This window comes from Sus scrofa, chromosome 5 (genome assembly GCF_000003025.6).
Source record: "Sus scrofa isolate TJ Tabasco breed Duroc chromosome 5, Sscrofa11.1, whole genome shotgun sequence".
NCBI lineage: Eukaryota > Metazoa > Chordata > Mammalia > Artiodactyla > Suidae > Sus > Sus scrofa.
The window spans coordinates 69,941,239-69,960,298 of NC_010447.5; the positions used below are offsets into that span (position 1 = coordinate 69,941,239).

The 19,060-nt window shown below is 48.0% G+C and overlaps 1 protein-coding gene across 18 annotated transcripts in view; it reads right to left on the minus strand.

Annotated features, from left to right (window-relative positions):
• Positions 1-19,060, minus strand: part of MICAL3 (microtubule associated monooxygenase, calponin and LIM domain containing 3) — a 245,086-nt gene that overhangs the window by 53,355 nt on the left and 172,671 nt on the right. For 12 of the 18 annotated variants that reach the window (XR_002344151.1, XR_002344152.1, XM_021092508.1 and 9 more), the window contains 7 exons: positions 18,814-18,912; positions 17,060-17,116; positions 14,602-14,709; positions 12,290-12,397; positions 11,593-11,779; positions 1,026-1,114; positions 246-333 (listed from right to left, as the gene is read on the minus strand). Coding sequence is in view for 15 of the 18 variants with exons in the window: in XM_021092508.1 (XP_020948167.1) it covers positions 246-333; positions 1,026-1,114; positions 11,593-11,779; positions 12,290-12,397; positions 14,602-14,709; positions 17,060-17,116; positions 18,814-18,912 (736 nt within the window). In the remaining 3 variants the exon portion in view is untranslated. The remainder of the gene's footprint in view (positions 1-245; positions 334-1,025; positions 1,115-11,592; positions 11,780-12,289; positions 12,398-14,601; positions 14,710-17,059; positions 17,117-18,813; positions 18,913-19,060) is intronic. The other 6 variants (XR_002344153.1, XM_021092521.1, XM_021092520.1 and 3 more) reach the window with 4 other exon arrangements.

Below are 19,060 nucleotides of genomic sequence, written 5' to 3' on the forward strand. Positions count from 1 at the left end.
CTACTGGCTCACGGTTGGCCAGTGAAACTCCCCTCTGATCTGCACCAGCACCTCCGACAGGCCATAGAGAAAGGGGACTCCGAATGCAAGCAGCTGGCACATGAAAAAGGAGTCCAGAGGGTTCTGGGCCACCTGATGCCCAATCGAAGAAATGTTGCTTTGGAGGTGCTGGCTCATCCCCTTGGCCTTGTCACAGAGGCCGAGAGAGTGACGCGCCACCCAGCCAAACAAGGAAGTGAGGCTACCTGGAGTTCTCTCGGCAGGGCTGGCACTGGAGCTGGACCGTCCGTTGGTGTCTGCGGTGGGGCCATCCTGCAGAAGTCCCCTGGTCTCCTAGGAAAGTCCGTAAGAAGAGGAAGAGTGACTCTGTGATGCCCCACATCTCAGCAGGCAAAGCACCTGCCTGCTGGTCTGCTGCTCTCACCAGGCAGCCCAGACCGCGCCAGGACACACTTTGCACAGAAGGTGGCAGGAGTCCTAGGATCCCGTCCCCACACCTCTGCAGGCCAGCACGGGCCCTCAAGGAGGCATCAGCTGGCCTGCCCACACGGTGACACTGTACAGTGGAGAGAATTCCCAGCTCCCTGAGAGGGAGCTGATTACGTTCACACACAAAAAAAGGAGAAGGTTTAGATAAGTAATTCCCGGAATAAAGAAAGTTAAAGGAACTGGTCATAGAGCATTTATCTCTAGCCACGTCCTTTTCCAGCGCCCTGCTCTTAGAAAGGCTCACTTTACAAAGGCAGATGGCTTCTTTTACAGAGTGAGCTGAAGGGAGCATCTGACATGGTCTTCCAGATCCAACGGAGTTGGCAGATGGAACATTACCACAGTGAAACCCAACATTAGATTAGACTTGAAAAGTCGCTCCCCTTCCCCAAACTGCATCTTTACCACCTCTCAGGCCCTTCCACTCACGGGAAAGGCAATTCAGGGGCCATTCAGGGTGATGGCCACACCCTGACCTGTCGCCACACTGAAATGGGACCTGTCGCCCCCTGCCCCATGCAGACGATAACCGTTACCTTTCCAGACAAAGGAGCCACTGCTGGTCTCTTCCTCTGTGCGGAGCCAGACAGCCGGTAACAGTAGTGTGGTTTACAGTAGAATTTACCTGCAGGCAGCAAGAGGCGGGGGAGAGGGAATGAGCAAGTCTCTGAAATCGTGAACCTTGTCCTCACTGCCCAAGCCTGGCCCAGGCCCAGGCCCAGCGTTCTTGTCCAGGGAGGCCAGGCCCTCCTCTTCCCTGTGCCCGGATGTGTAGAGGTCACACAGCTGTCACCCAATCAGGGCAGAGCAAAGACTGAAGCCTGCATGGCAGGGCCAGCAAACAAAGTGGCAGTGTGAACAGAACAAAGATGTGGTCACATGAAAGGCCAGAGGAGCATTTCTGGGGAAACCAAGCAGAAGAGGCATGAAGGCTGCTGGGGGTGGGGTGGCCCTGCTCCCCCTCCTGCAACCACCCTCAAGCCAGCACTGGTCAAACTGCAGCTTTGACCCTTAGTGGGTCAGCATCAGCATTAAAAACAATACACACAAAACCAAAGAGTCCTACAATGTGACTAGAATGAAACGGAATAAAGTCGAATAAAAAGCATCAACATGCATCATGGCATGGTTAGGATTAGGTTTTATTTCTCTCCACTGTGCCCACCAAGGTGTTCTGGGTCCTAGTTGTAACATGTATGTTCCACCGTGGGTGAGATCAAAAGTAAAAAACACCAACCTTGGCTTTTCTCAAGATTACTCCTAGTGGGATTCAGTCAGAAGGGTCATTTTTTTTTCTCTACTCTTTCTTTACTCCCACTTACAGTCAAAGCTTTTGAAAAATGAAAAGACAGACCTTATTATAGAAATTGTTGAAACAGGAGTATTCCCACTCATTTTTCTCATCTGGAGAGAGTGGCTCCTTTGACAAATGAACTTTCTTGTTCTTAAAGTTAAAATAAGATGACCTACCCAGAAACACAATAGAAAAGGTAAAAGAAACTAATAGTTGTTTTTTTTTTTTTTAATTTTCCCACTGTACAGCAAGGGGGTCAGGTTATCCTTACATGTATACACTACAATTACAGTTTTTCCCCCACCCTTTCTTCTGTTGTAACATGAGTATCTAGACATAGTTCTCAATGCTATTCAGCAGGATCTCCTTGTAAAAGATTTTTTTAAAGATAAACAAAATTGACAAACCTTTATTAGACTAATTCAGAAAAACAAGACAAAGGACTCAAAATCAGAAATGAAAGACATTACAACTGATACCACAGAAATACAAAGGATCACAAGAAACAACTATTAACAATTAAATGCCAAAAGCTGGATAACCTAGGAGAAATGGATAAATTCCTAGAAACATACAACCTATCAAGTCTGAGTCAAAAAGAAACAGAAAATTTGAACATACCAATGTAGAGTAAGGAGATTGAATTAGTAATCAAAACCCTCAAAAAACAGAAAAGCCCAGCACCAGATGGTTTCACTAAGGAATTCTACCAAACATTTAAAGAAGAATTAATAGCAATCCTTCTCAAATGCTTCCAAAAAACTGAACAGGAGGGAACACTCCCAAACTCATTTTATAACACTGCCATTACCCTGATACCAAAGCTAGATAAGGATACTACAAGAAAAATCACAGACCAATACCCCTAATTAATATAGGTGTAAAAAATTTCAACAAAATATTAGCAAACCAAATTCAACAGCACATTAAAAGGATCTTACACCATGATCAAGTGGGATTTACTTCAGGAATGCATGGATGGTTCAACATCCGTAAGTCAATAAATATGATTCACTACATTAATAGAATGAGATAGAAATCGTAAGATCATCTAAACAGATGCAGAAAAAGCATCTGACAAAGTAAAACATCCTCTCAAGAAAAAAAGCTCAACAAACTTCATAGAAAAGGATCATACCTCAACAAAGTAAAGGCCACATACGATAAGCTCACAGATAATAACATAGTCAACAGTGAAAGGTTTAAAGTGTTTTACCTCTAAGACATGGATAAGACATGGATACCCACTCTCACTATTTCTTTTCAACACTGTACTGGAAATCTTAGCCATAGTAATCAAGCAAGAAAAAGAAATAAAAGGCTGCCGAATAGGTAAGGAAGAAATAAAACTGTTTTTGTTCACAGATGATATGATCCTATATATAGAAAATTCTAAAGACTCCCTGAGTTTCTACATACTAACAACCAAACACCAAAGAAAGAAATGAAGAAAAAAACCTCCTTTTACAATAGCATCAAAAACAATAAAATTCTCAGTGTTCCCATCCTGGCTCAGTGGTAATGAACCCAAAGAGTATCCATGAGGACTCAGGTTCGATGCCTGGCCTCGCTCGTTGGGTTAAGGATCTGGTGTTGCTGTGAGCTGTGGCATAGATTGCAGATGCAGTTCAGATCCAGTGTTGCTGTGGCTGTGTTGTAGGCCAGCAGCTGCAGCTCTGATTTGACCCATAGCCTAGGAACTTCCATATGCCTGGGGGCTGAGGCCCCGAAAAGACAAAAAGAAAAAGAAAAAGAAAAAAGATTAACAAGTTTACAGCTAATAATACCACATTGCACACTTGAATATTGCTGAAAGAATGGGTCTTAAATGTTCTTACCACAAAAGTTTAGTAACTATGGGATGAGATAGAGAGGCAGTTAATACTATGTAATGTCTTAGCTGAACATAGCAAATCTACACAAAGTACACACAAGCCAATGTGTCAATTACATCTCAATAAAGCTGGGCACTGGGGGGTGGGGTGGGGAGCCAAAAATAAAAGGAAGAGGTCCTGTCATGGCTCAGTGGAAAAGAATCTGACTAGCATCCATGAGGACGCAGGTTCGATCCTTGGCCTCACTCAGCGTGTTTATGATCCGGGTTGCTGAGGCTGTGGGGCAGACCGGCAGCTACAGCTCCAATTCGACCCCAAGCCTGGGAAGCTCCACATACCACAGGTGTGGGCCCTTAAAAAAAAAAAAGAAAAGAAAAGAAAGAAAGAAAAAGAGGGCCTAAAAGTCAGGGAGATAAATGAGATGATATTCTTCCTCCGGCCTCCTTCTGATATGGTTACATCTCTCTTTTTTCTCTTCAAAGTAAATGACTTCCATTTTCCTTTTACTGGCACTTCACCCCCTCCCAACACTGAATAAATCTTTTAGAAAATATAGTTTGCAAACTTTCATAATTTCAAATACTATTCCCATACACATATGTTTTCTGAAAAAGAGTTTCACACTAGATACTGGCATTCAACCAGAGCTTGGGGAACTATGTCTACTGTCTGTAGCACCTGAAAGCTAAGGGCCACCAACTCCGCTGCCTACTTTCCCATGAGGGGCTGAATCATGGGCTGTTTCTGCAGCTTGGACACAATCTCCTTCACAATATGCAGTCAAGTGTTTTACTTTTTCTAGTTTGGGCCAAGGTAAAAAGTAATTAGAACAAGACAAAATGTATTGGAGCTTGGACCACACACTACTTCTTGTCTGATTGTATCTCATTATTATTTTTGGGGGCATGGGGGCATGCCCATCACATTCAAAAGTTCCTGGGCCAAGGACTGAACCCTAGCCATAGCAGTGACAATACTGGATCCTTAACCCCCTAGGGAACTCCTGTGTCTCATTCTTTAAGAAATGCTTCTCCCTCCTCCACATGACTGATGGGGCTGCCAACCAGGTATCCTGACATTACCACCACAGAAGTGGATACACACAAAGAGTCGTCAATCCCCTTTCTGCCAGCCCACCTGCAGATGTGGTACTCTAGGAACTGGCAAGGGGCTACATCAGGCTGACCAGAGCCACTCATGGGGATTCTTATGATGGGAGAGAAAAGGGGCAGGCCTTCTTGAGACTGCTATCTGGAAGGAAGATGTCAGCCAAAATGTGGAAACTTCATGATTTGGGTTTCCATTACTCATAACCAAGAGTCTTATTTATTATAGCATCAGAAAACTATAATCACTTACAGTTAGTTTCATTCTTTTCTTCAATTTCTCCTACGTTAATTTGCTTTTTTTGTAGTAAAAGTAGAATCCTAGATTTATTTATTTATTTATTTTTTGTCTTTTTGCTATTTCTTGGGCCGCTCCCGAGGCATATGGAGGTTCCCAGGCCAGGGGTCCAATCGGAGCTGTAGCCACCAGCCTACGCCAGAGCCACAGCAATGTGGGATCCGAGCCGCGTCTGCAACCTACACCACAGCTCACGGCAATGCCGGATCATTAACCCACTGAGCGAGGCCAAGAATCAAACCCACAGCCTCATGTTCCTAGTCGGATTGTTAACCACTGAACCATGACGGGAACTCCCAAGAATCCTAGATTTAAAAAATACAACTCGTGATATCACTTATATCTGGAATCTAACATATGGCACAAATGAACCTTTCTACAGAAAAGAAAATCATGGACTTGGAGAATAGACTTGTGGTTGCCAAGGGGGAGGGAGTGGGATGGGTCAGGTGTTTGGGGTTAACAGATGCACACTATTGCATTTGGAATGGATTAGCAATGAGATCCTGCTGTGTAGCACTGGGAACTATGTCTCATCACTTATGATGGAGCCTGATAATGGGAGAAAAAAGAATGTATACATGTATGCATCACTGGGTCACCATGCTGTATAGGAGAAAATTGACAGAACACTGTAAACCAGCTATAATGGAAAAAAATAAAAATCATTATATAGAAAGAAGAAAAAATAAACACCAAACAAACAAAATAAATAAAAATACAAATCAACAGGCTGACGTACCAGGGAACCCTCACTGAATTCTGCTATGGCATCCTTAATAAAGAAAAGAGATTTTGGTTTCAAAAACAAGTCCCAAAAGGCAATTTAAGAAAACCTCCACAGCTTATTTATTTATTTATTTATTTTGCTTTTTGGTGCTGCACCCACGGCACATGGAAATTCCAAGGCTAAGGGGTCGAATCAGAGCTGTTGCTGCCAGCCTACGCCACAGCCACAGCAACGCCAGATCCAAGCTGCACCTATGACCTACACCACAGCTCATGGAAACATCGGATCCTTACCTCACTGAGCGAGGCCAGGGATGGAACCCGAATCCTCAAGGATACTAGCTGGGTTTGTTAACCACTGAGCCATGACAGGAACTCCCCCCAAACCTTGTTTTCTTTGGGAAGCAGCACAACCTGAGGGAGGGAGCCTGGGAGCTGAAGCCAGGCCTCAGTGCAGACACTATCAAAGCTACCCCTGAACTTCAGCCTCCTGGAACATGTCCCCCATGTGGAGTGTGAAGAGCCCACTCATTTTGTGGGCCAAGATCAATCAACAAGATGTTATCACATGCCCTGTGTTGTAGGTGCTCAATTACTACAGCCTCAAACCTTTTCCCAAACCCAACTGGTGATACTTTCTACTTTTTCTTTTTGGTCTTTTTAGGGCCACACCCGCGGCAAATGGAGGTTCCCAGGCTAGGGTTGAATTGGAGCTACTACAGCTGCCGGCCTACAACTACAGCCACAGCAACATGGGATCCGAGCCGCATCTGCAACCTACACCACAGCTCACGGCAATGCTGGATCCTTAACCCACTGGGCGAGGCCAGAGAGCGAACCTACATCCTTGTGGGTACTAGTCAGGTTTGTTTCTGCTGTACCACGATGAGAACTCCTCTTTCTGTTTCTTATATTAGCAACAAAAAGAGCAATTTTTATCTAACATTTACCATGTGCCAGACACTGTAAATGCTTTACAGCTATCACCTCACTTAATCCTCAAACCCCAGTGAGATGGGCACTCTCCCACTGGCCCTAGTCCCACACTCAGGGAGTCTCAGGCAGGACTGGAACCCTGGCTGGCCAGCTCTACCGATGATGCTCATCTCAGCCAGCAAATACAGCTGTGCGAATGTCACAAAGTACAAATTATGGTTGATTTGGTCAAGTCACTGATTTGAGATGTTCTCAATAAATTAAGCAACTTGAACTGAGAAAAGAGATGGCTAAAGGGCAAGCCAGAAGTCAAGAGGCTGTGGATTCCTTCACCCAACAACACTGGGACACTCTGGTCAGGAGGCTGAGAAGTCCCTGCCCAGTGGAGCGGGAGGCCCCAAGTCTCTCTGGGAAGGGAGCTGGTTAGCGACAGGAGGCTGACCCCATGAAGACTGGGGGCATGTGTTCTGGCAGAGGGAACAGCGAGCACAATGTCCTAAGTGTGTTAGTGGAACAGAAAAGGGACCAGGGTGCAGGGGACAGCTGGCAGTGGAGAGGCTGAAGGCCAGGCCAGGAGGACAGGTGGAGATGGTGGTCTGGGAAGATCTGCTTTCTTTTTAAGCCCTTGGGCTGCCCTGTGGGAGCAGACTGCAGGGGTGATGGTGGAGGGCAGGGGCTGGTCACTCCCGAGGGCTGCCCTTCACAGGCCACCTCAGCAGAAGCTCTGTGTTTTCTCCCCTAGAGATAACAGAGGAAGACTTGACTCACTGACTGATTTAGAGTCCTTGCCTTAAGAACTGTCAGCAGTCAGGGTTGGGGATCTGGCATTGCCATGAGCTGTGGTATAGGCTGTAGATGCAGCTCGGATCTATACCCTACACCATGTTGCTGTGGCTATGGCATAGGCTGGCAGCTATAGCTCCGATTCCACCTCTAGCCTGGGAACTTCCATATGCCATGGATGCAGCCCTAAAAAGCAAAATAAATACAATTTTTTTAAAATTAAAAAATGAGGAGTTCCCGTCGTGGTGCAGTGGTTAACGAATCCGACTAGGAACCATGTTGCAGGTTCGATCCCTGGACTTGCTCAGTAGGTTAAGGATCCGGCATTGCCATGAGCTGTGGTGTAGGCTGCAGACGTGGCTCAGATCCTGTGTTGCTGTGGCTCTGGCGTAGGCCGGCGGCTACAGCTCTGATTGGGCCCCTAGCCTGGGAACCTCCATATGCCGTGGAGTGGCCCTAGAAAAGGCAAAAAGACACACACATACACACACACACACACACACACACAAAGCACATTAAAAGATGCTCAACATCAGGAGTTCCCGTGGTGGCACAGTGGTTAATGAACCCAACTAGGAACAATGGAGTTGTGGGTTCGGTCCCTGCCCTTGCTCAGTGGGTTAACGATCCGGCGTTGCCGTGAGCTGTGGTGTAGGTTGCAGACACGGCTCGGATCCGCGTTGCTGTAGCTCTGGCGTAGGCTGGAGGCTATGGCTCCAATTCGACCCCTAGCCTGGGACCCTCCATATGCGCGGGAGCGGCCCAAAGAAATAGCAAAAAGACCAAAAAATAAAAAAATAAAAAAATAAAATAAAGATGCTCAACATCACTAGTTATTAAAAAAAACAAAAACAAACAAACAAAAAAAACCAAAAGGAGTTCCCATTGTGGCTCAGCAGAAATGAGCCTGATTAGTATCCATGAGGAAGTGGGTTTGATCCCTGGCCTCGCTCAAGGGGATAAGGATCCAGTGTTGACATGAGCTGTGGTGTAGGCCGGCAGCTGTAGCTCCAATTCGACCCCTAGCCTGGCAACCTGCAGACACTGTAGGTGCGCCCCTAAAAAGCAAAATTAAAGAAAAAGAACTGGCAGCAGTCAAAATAAGCTAGTATCTGGCAAGAAAGAGTAGCTAAGTTTTAGGACAGATGGCATTTATTTATTTATTTATTTATTTATTTATTTATTTCTACCTGTGCCTGCAGCATGAGAAAGTTCCTAGGCCAGGGATTGAACCTGTGCCGGAGCAGTGACAATGCTGGATCTTTAACCCACTGTGCCACCAGGGAATTGCTAGGACAGACAGCATCTTTTAAAAGGGATGAAGGGGAGTTCCCACCATAGTGCAGTGAGTTAAGACCCCGACTACAGTGGCTTGGGCTGCTGCAGAGGTGTGGGTTACATCCCTGGCCCAGCTCAGTGGGTTAAAGGATGTGGTGTTGCCTCAGCTGTGGTATAGGTCCCAGCTGCAGCTTGAATTCAATCCCTGGCCCAGAATTTCCACATGCTGTGGGGGCAGCCATAAAATAAAATAAAATAAATAAAGAGACTGAGGAACAAGGGTAAAAACCTGGGTCTGTCTCTCAAGTGTGACTCCCCACTTTCCAGTCTAGAGCTGCTGTGGGCCCAGCATGTCTGACCTGGGGGTCTGAGGGCTCAATGAGTGCAAACCAGCTCTTATTTGTTGTGTAAACCTGGATGAGCACGTTACAACTTCTCTGGTTTCCTGATGGACAAGATTACAATCATAAAACCAGCTGCCTTGTGGTGGTCATGAAGATGAAAGGACAGGAGCGAGCTAAGGGCCCAGCACGATGCCTGGTTCACCCTGACCTCCTGAGCCACAAATTTCCTGGCTGCTTCTCCTACCTGAGGCTCTTCAGTTAGACATCCGTCCGAATCACACAGCAAGCTGGTTGTGAAGAACAGGCTAAAACTCCAGGACCTCTAAGACCCCCTCTTTTTCCCTAGTTCACCTCTCACGAGGAGGAGCTGAGCTGATGTAAGATTCACCTGGGCTGAAACTCAGGAACCTGAGTCCAGAACCTGGTACTCAGGCCACATGCACGCTGGTTCCCGCTCTGCAGGGCCTCTCCACCTTGATCCACCACCCACCTAGGACAGGTTTCTCCCCATGGCCCTGAGCTCCCAGGACTCCCTCTTCTTTGACGGTTATATCACTACCATCTATCTGCACTAGGTGCCACCGCCCTTAGTCCTACACAGCCTGCTGCCGAGTCATTCCACACAGAACACAAGCTCCTCTCACACTCCATCTGCATCCTCAAGACAACGTGGCAAAGATGTGGTGCACAATCTATGGGCGAAAATACTTGTGGGTCAATAGGCTGGACCCTGAGGGACCTTCCCAGGCAGACCTCACAGTGAAAGGCTGAGTCCAACAGCCCAAGCACGAAGAACTGTCGAAAGACGGAGCTGCCACCCACCAACCTCATCCTTGGAGATCAAAGGCATTACCCAAAGCCCAGGTGTGGGGCAAGAGTGACACTAACCACAGATACCTTCCCTCACCAGGTGGTGCTTCTCATGTAACAAGAGGACCAGGTGCTACAATGGTAAGAGGTCACCACTGCGCTCCTTCCTGACAGAGCTGCCTGTTTTATTCACTATTCAAAGAGCCTGGATCACTGACATGACCATTTCTAATCTCAGGGTGTCCTTCTCCTGTGTGACATCAACTTACAGTCTCCTCAGTCAAGAAGCTGTCTATCGGAGTTCCCTTGTGACAAGTGGGTTAAAGATCATCCTTGTCACTGCAGCGCCTTGAGTTGCTGCTGTGGCGCAGGTTCGATTCTGGCCCTGGAACTTTCACAAGCCGTGGGCATGGCAAAAAAGAAAAAAAAGAAGGTGCCTATCAATGTTATGGACTTAATGCTACCCTATGAGGATTTACTTTCCTATCCTATTAATCTAGGTCCTTTCATTACTGTTGAGTCAAATTAAGACAATCTCTCATGAATTTCCTTCAGCTGCCTATAGGAATGGGTACAGGAATCATCAATGTCTTTGGTGACCTTCTTCAATTAAACTCAAAGGGTCTTCAGATGGCCGCCATGCCTCTAGCTGCTTCTCCATCACGCTCTGTCACTTGTTTGCACTATTCTCCACCTTCTGCCTTATTGAGGTCATTTCACTATAAAACCAACAAATATCACAAAAGGCCAGGGCTTGAAAAGCACAGTAAAACAGACTGAGGCCCTGTGCAGACCAGAGACACCGGTGCTAGAGAGCAGGTAACCCCTGGTGTAATGCAGCACCTTCAGGGAGCCAAGGTCCGAGAACAAGGGCAGGGGATACAGTTTCCATTTGCCATCACTGACCTTTGTCAAGAAATGTGGCTGCTATAAGCCTGTGATTCTTTTTCTCTAAAATAAAGACAAAAAAGACTTACTGGATCCCTTTTATTTTTTATTTTTGTCTTTTTAGGGCCACACCCAAGGCACATGGAAGTTCCCAGGCTAGGGGTCGAAGTGGAGCTATAGCTGCTGGCCTACACCACAGCCATGGCCACACAGGATCCAAGCTTCGTCTGCAACCTACACCACAGCTCACGGTAACACTGCATCCTTAACCCACTGAGCGAGGTCAGGGATTGAACCTGCGTCCTTGTGGATACCAGTGGGGTTCATTACCACTGAGCCATGACAGAAACTCTGGATCCCTTTTAAGATCCCACCATAAGGTAGGACAACAGGTATCTGGAAAGCCAGTGAAACAATTTAGGCAAATGCATGTCCCCATCACCATCACTACTGAGTCATCTATGACGCAGCCTGCTGACTCTGCAGATACGTTTACAAGAAACTGTTTTAGAGAAAACATAAAGAATAAGGGGCTGGCGTTTCTCCATGGTTCAGTGGGTTAAGGATCCAGCATTGTCACTGCTGTGGCTCTGGGTTATAGCTGTGGCACGGGTTTGATCTCTGGCTGGGGACTTCCATATACTGCAGGTGCAGCCAAAAGAAAGAAAAAGCACAGATGGTTGGATGGGAGGGCTTGAGGGGGCAGAAAGAAAAGTACATGTAAAATGTAGTGAGGGGCCTGAGATCAGCTCAAGTGGAAAAAGGAGCCCAAGCCCAGTTTCTCTGGTGTAAACAGACTCACCATCCTCAAGGTCGTAGGCGTAGGCGGACAGACGCAGGGTGGTGGCACAGTACTCGCACTTGAAGCAGCTCCGATGGAAGAACTTGCCCTCGGCGCTCAGCCGCTCCATCACATAGACTCGCTTCTGACAAAAATAGCACGTGTCGCTGCCTCCCAAGTTCTGTGGGAACTCCTTCTTTATTGAGCCCTGGGGTGGAGGTTGGGGAGGAACACATCAGGGTAATGCCTGCCAGGCCTGCCACCCAGGGGTGCGAGGCCCCACTGAGCAATGCTGTGTAGAGACAGGAGCCTCGCACAGCGCAGTGCTGCCGCCCCAGATGCCCACAAAGCACTGGGCACTGACACCAACCCATAGCCAGGAGGAAACCTGAGTCCATTTTACACAATTTCATAACAATCAAACCAAATTATCTTGGCAGATTCTGATTTGAAGGTGTTCCTATGGTTTCCATGGACACAGGCCCCTGGACTCCAGTCCAGAGCACTTTAGAAAGACAGGAAATATGCTTTTCCCACAACACTCTAAGCCACGGTTTCAGTCCTAGAAATCTGTTAACAAAATTCAGACAACCTCAAAAAAAAATTACCACATGGCACACAGTGGTTATGTATGTCATGAAACTACCTAGAACAAAGCAGGTTTGTTTACCAGAGCTGTTTTATCTAGACAGACAGTGCCCTTAAGTGTATCTCTTACCAGTTCCTTCTTGTCTAGAAGGGTTTTAGGCTGTTCTTTCCTTTGAAGCTGATTGGCTATCTGCTCAGCCAATGAGCTCACTCCGCCCGTGTACATCTTTATATACTTCTATCGGATGGAGATTATAAAACAACCAGAAAGAAGGAAAATGAGAAGGAAAAAATAAATAAATTAAGAAGACAGGAAAAAAAAAACTTTGAAAGGTATAAAATGAATATAAGGTGCAGCAGCAAACCATGCCAACACAGTGCCCACAAGCAGAGAAACTAGGTGTCAGGGTCACACACTGGGCTCAGCGTAGGCAGGAGTAATGGCTGCAGCTACAACTAAATTCAGGGAGGACAATTTAGTGTTTCATGTCTTTCTGGACTGGACAGTGCAGGGAATGGGGAAGCAGGAGGACAGGATGGATGCAAACAGAAAATAAGAGGAAGAAGGGCCTACAACCCAGTGACTCAAATTACATACAAAGAACTCAAGCAGACAGGACACCTCCCTCCACACAGTGGGTGCCCAGACTGAGGGCATGATCCAGGGCCTGGGAGAGGCTTGGGAAGGTATTTCCTCATGCAAAAAGAAAGGCCAACTCTGTCTGTCTCCTCATTCTGAGCGCTTGGCTCACAGCCTGTGTGTGTGCATCAGAGGCCCCTGTGCTTTATCAGAAAGAACCCTTCCTTGTCCATCCCTTTTCTCCAGTATGTGCGTGAGCACGTGTGCCCTGAGCCAAAGCCTTCTGCGCTGGCTTGGGCCCAGCAGACATGGCTGCAGGGGCTACACTGCTGCTATGGATGTTGGAATGTATTTCTAGTCCAGGAGGAATTATTTCTGCATAGGTTGAAAAAAGATAAAAGAAAAAAATCCAACCACCTCAACCCTCTTCCTAGCAACGCTGAGGAAGTAACCATAGGAGAAAATAAATTTCAATTGCAAGCCTTCCTGCTGGAGCCCAGCTTTGAGCCTGGCCCCTAGGAAATGAGGCCAAAGCCTTGCCAATGGCCCTTTAGAGACTGCTTCCAGGTCACACGCCCCCTGTGGAGATGGCCCAAACACTAACTGTGTCTTATTCCAAGCCAGAAATGCCAGGAGCAGCTGTGCTGGGTGCCAACAACCCCTGAGGAAGTGGCTGGAGCACATGAGACGATGTGTAAGAGAATCACTGTCTGAGCAGTCCTGGGCTGGGCAGAGAATCACATCCTGGGCTGGGAAGGGACACGCCAGAGAAACGCTCCAGGGGGAAGGAACCCTGCCTAACTATGAGAACCACAGAGGCCCAAATGAGCAAAGAGCTCTCTAAGGTTCGGCTGGAACTGAGGAGTCAATGACATTTTTCAATTTAAAATATGGAGATATACAAAGAACAGTACCCTTTGCTCATTAACTCCCATTAGAAGTTTAAAAAAAAAAAAAAAAAGTGGCTCTTAGACCTAAACTGTCTTTAGATTAGAAACATTACAGAGGCTTAAGCTGGGAACAGAGAGACACCAGGCAGAGCCAGGCAGACAAGGGGGAACAGAAAACGGCACTTACTTCCTTGGAGAGCAGGTGAGTGAGAGCATGGACCTGCCTAGCCAGAGCCTTCTCTCCCACCAGAAACCAGCACTCTCAGCAAGCACGTGCAAAGGCATTTGTCACACTCAGTTCTTAGTGACGTGATAATATTGACAAGCACACCCCCAAGAGATGTGGAAACTCGAGTTCTATTTGTTTCTGGCATGAAAAGCAGATGGCTTCCCTCTACCCTCTCTGAACAAACAGTCAAAATGCAGTGGTCTCTGGTCTTGCACTGCGGCTGCCACCCACACATGAGCTTCCATACATCATCTGCTACCAGCTCAAGAATAGGAAACCAAGCAAAAGAGCAAAAGGACCTTCAAACTTCTGTGAACTACTCCACAGAGGGGTCAGCTCCAGTGCAGGAAACAGCAGAGTTCACTCTTTCAATGACTGCAATGCAAGAGGCACCCAGAATACTGCACAGTCACCACTCCATTAAGAGATTTACTTCAACCATGGTTCATGTTTCATAACACATTAACAGGAAGACACTTGGAGCTTAAAAAGCTAATGGCTGAAAGATGTTTTTATCATAATTTGATACAGTTGGAATATAATGAAAGTGGTTTTCCTTGGAGAGAATTGCTGCAGTGAAAGCTAGCAGCCTCCTTAACTCAGGGGGATGCCTACCAACCTCACATGCCTGACAGACACACACACACAACTGAATTCCTGCAGGAGACAGGCTGACATCTGTGTGGGTGAAGAGAGTGGAGGCTGAAGAGGAAGCAGCTTGGCCAAGGCCCAGGCCATGCTACCTGTCGGAGGGAGTCAGAGGAGGGAGAGGCGGGGCGGCCGGAGGAGCGGAGGCTTAGAGAAAGCTCCCACTGGTCGACAAAAAATCGACGAGAAGGCTCGGGCTCTGGCTATAAAATACAAGATGGAGAAAAAAATCAAAGGGAATGTAAAATTAAAGCTGCACAATGACCTGAACATAAGGAACTGGGCAGTTTCAGACCGTTTATCTAATAACAAATGCAGTAAAGAAACACTCTTGGTTCCAAAAGCACCAATGGTTCATTCCAGGCACCCCCTCTAACCACCCCCCATGCCTCTAGCTCACTTCCCCTCATGCTCACAGCCACACTTGCTCACATGGAAACAGGGCCCCAGGCCACAAGCCCCAAGAAGCCCAGTGCTCCCACACCACCCACCCCAGGTGCATAGCGCTGCCGGCCAGGAGGTGGTAATCCTGTCGAGCCCCTTGCTGGCCTCAGCTGGGATTTCTCTTGGGCAAGATGTTCTGTCCCCTCCTGACTCTGCTGGCATCGCACAGAGAGGGCACTGGAGAGGGTAGGCATGGAACAAAGCTCCTTCCACCTAACAACCTGGAGTGCAGCTTCTCCTCCTCCCTCTGGGGCTCAAGGAAACTGCCAAGAGCCGGCCCCCAGCCCCATGAGGACAGCATGGGGTCTGCATGGAGCAGAAGTGGGCCATGCAGCCGGGAATGCTCTGGTTCCCAGAGTAAGGAGGTGGTCAAGAGCTCTGGCAAGTAACGACTGCTTAGTTTCCTCCAGGTGCAGGGTAAGAGGCTGCAGGCTGCAGGGATGAGGGTCAGCCATGGTCCTGGGAACCCTCTGTCCCTCAGTTCCCAGCAGATCCATCCTATCCCTACTTAAGTTCACACCAGCTTCTGCTCCAGAGGCTCAGGGCAGGCTCAGTGGAAAACTAGAAAGGACCGGAGCTCCCCAGATGGCAGAGCCATGAGGCAGAGAGCTGGTGATTGCACAGGCTGAATTATGGAGAGTGGTGGAGAGTCCTGGAATGAACATAAACGGTGATCCCTAAGAGTTTCTGGAAGGAAACCCTGCACAAAGAATCTGAAAACCAGGCCACTGGGAAAAGGAACGAAAACTCCCGCAAACCTTACTGCTTCCAGAGCACAAAGTCCCACCTTCCCTGAAGTCTGAACTTCTGACAGCTTCTCCCTCCCATCTCTCCTTTCATTTAACACACTTCCCTCCCTTCTCCTCCAAGGAGGCACTGTTTCATCCAAAACCATCAGGACCTCATTAAATGTGCATTTTCCTTACATGCAGGGCCCTGCCCTGCTTGGTGAACTTTTTTCTTTTTCTTTTTATGGCCACGCCTGCGGCACATGGAAGTTCCCAGGCTAAGGGTCGAATTGGAACTGGAGCCACCGGCCTACAACACAGCCACAGCCAACACAGGGTCCAAGCTGCATCTGTGACCTACACTGCAGCTCATGGCAATGCTGGATCCTTAACCCACTGAGTGAGGCCAGGGATCCAACCCACGTCTTCATGGAGACTAAGAAAGGTTCTTAACCTGCTGAGCCACAATGAGAACTTCACCCTGAGTGGTGAAAATGCCTGGTTTTCTTTTTGAGAGGAACCATCTAGGGAAAAGGAAGGAGGAGGCCGAGCATCAGCAGTGCTCCTGGAGGCAGCAGCAGGAAGCCTCGGGTAAGGGCAGAAGATGCCCCACCTCAGCTGTCTCCTCTCCGGACACCTGCCTCCCACTTGGTGATTCGGTAGGAAGACAGCACTGCAACCCTGTGTTCCTGATGGGCCCAGGAAAGAACCAGGTTTAGCACTCAGCCACAACTGCATTTTGTGGAGAGCAATGGCAGAAGGGGAGGCAAAATAAGAGGAAAAGACCCACATGAAGTTAACTTTAGTTGCAGAGCTATACCCGCTCAGGGATCAATTTAAGGGTAACGATAACAACCAGAAAAGTTTCAGAAAATGATGAGCAGGCTTCTCTGGGCATCCCTGCTATTCATCAGATTATGTGATGGCCAGGTGTAAACTTTTCAGAAAAGATTAAGCTAAAGCTTTTCATTATGGCCCCATCTGGTCATTCCCTTCACTCTCCTTGTAAGCACTTTGGCTTTCTCGGCATTTCTATCTACCTCAAGATCCTGGAGCAAATGCCACCTGCTAACTGATCCAGACTCTTCCCCAATAGTCATATCCCCGTAAATACTTGGGAATGGGAAAGGTGGACTGGATGGGGAAGAGGCCACTTACAGAAGCACAAACTCTAAGGATTTGCATCTGGTCTGAACACTGAAGGGATGAATGGTCTACTAAGAATGCTATTTTCATGGGTCATCATTGTTAGCTCTTGGCTGGATGGTAAGATTGTGCAAAAAGCAAGAGGAGCGGGGCCATGCCCACCTTCCCTCTGCCCCCACCACAGCGTGCCCCACCTGTGTGGCTGCCAGCACCCCATGCCACAGTCATGCTTTACCCTCTCGTGGTGGGGACTCTGCTTGCCACGGCTGTCAGCATCAAGATCCCTGCACGTCTGTTGGCAACAAAGTAGAAACTTAAGCTGCATTTAAAATGCTCTACCTGGACCTACTAAGTGACAGTACCAGAAATTCAGAGTGCATTTGAACACACATCCCCTGCCCTCTACTGATGCCCTCCCAAGTAACCACAATCCCACCTATACCAAATCCCGTGACCAAGGACAACTTTTTGCACAGCTGTTCTGCCCACCTGGCCTCCAATGAGGTCAGCTATGTAGGTAAATAAAGAACTCTGGTTAGCACCAAGGTGGAACAAACGTGTTTCTTTCACACAGTGGCGCACGATCAGAGGCATTCATGAGAAGGTGTAAAAGGAGAAGCCGGTTAGAAGAGTGCAGTGTTCCACAACGAGGCATTAGAAAGGAAACGTGGGAGTGGAAACTGGCTAGAATAAATGACATCGCAATGATCAGAGGAAACTCCAGGGTGGGAGGTGGTCCCTGAGCAGGAATATGGGACCAGAGCACAGTTTACTAAAGTGCGAGGTGGATACAGAGCGTGTGATGGCCAGAGACCGGCCCAAGGCTGCCCCCACTGCCCTGAGGAAGGCACTGACCAGCGATCCCCCGGGGTCATGCTCTAGATAATCGAGGAGTCACCCACGGCCCTGCCCAGGTAGGAAAAGCTGGTTATTCCTGTCTAGGGCCCATGAGCCTGTGGTCTCATGAACCCGTGCTCTTGTGAGCTTGGGCTCCTGGGTCACACTGCTCAGATTCAGTCCCTGGCCCCACAGCTTACTGTGTGACCTTGTACAAACCACTTGGCTTCCGTGCCCGTCTCTGTAAAAGGGCAGTGGTAATAGGGCCTGCCGTGCAGGGTTACTGTGAGAAGTGAATGGGCTAACACAGGAAAAGAACTGAGACTACTGCTGAGTCACAGTAAATGCCCCTATGTTAGTTCTCATGAGAGACAGGACACAGGGTGGCCACTAAGCTACAAGGGCTCAGGAGCCAGACCCAGGGACAGAGGCTGGGCCCTTAAACACCAGACATATTACAGGGCCACCTTCCAAGGAGGCTATCCTAGCTGAGAAAATGTCTTTTCATAGATTCTGCCTTTAAAATCAGTGTTTTGTTTTGTAGGGACAGAAGACAAAGGTCAAAAAAGCCGTTCTATAAAAGCACTCCATGTGAGTGTGCTGGCCACATCTACACATCCACAGTTAACACGCCATAAAGAAGCTCTCCAATGATCTGCCTGGAGAGAGTGGGCTGGACAGAAAGGGCAGGAGTTTGTTAGCAGAAAGTGGATAAGCAAGAGGCTAGGCTCTCAAAATCTTAAAGGAACCAAATGCACAGAGTGAAGCCCCACAAAAAGCTTCCAGAAGTTCATCTTAACTGTATCTCCCTGGGTAGCAAAACAAAAACAGCTGATTTTAATGGCGTTATATAAAAATGTGTTGGCTCTCCTGGGCCTCTGGACCTTGTATCTTTGTCAAATGTAGTTTAAACTTTAGTTTGTGACCACGCAGTCGTAGTCCTGTGGCGCGGACTCCCAGGGTGTGAATGTACATCGGGCTATCCTGAGGCTGCACAGGAATCACTTGTCTGTAACAATAAAGATTGCCTCAGATACAAAGGGTCTGTTTTTTACCAGTTTTCACTGCAGTGAGGGGATCCTGATGTAGTCTCTACCCTAGCCACCCACACAGGCAGGCAGACAGGACAATGGAGCATGCAGAGGGGGTCACCTGCTGGCCGCCATGTGCCGGACAGGGAGGTGGAACAGGGGGAGGAGAGAGTGTGATCACTTTTTTGGGGCAGGTCCGAGAACGTTCCTTTTCCTGTCGCTTTTACACCAACAGACACAAACAGAGAGAATACTGGTGAAACGGTGACCACGTTGAGGCTGGTTCTGGAGGGACCAAAGGCGCTTGCCAAAAGCATCCCCCAGGCCCCTCCCCACCCTGCCACCCTCCCACAAAAGAGTGTATTCAG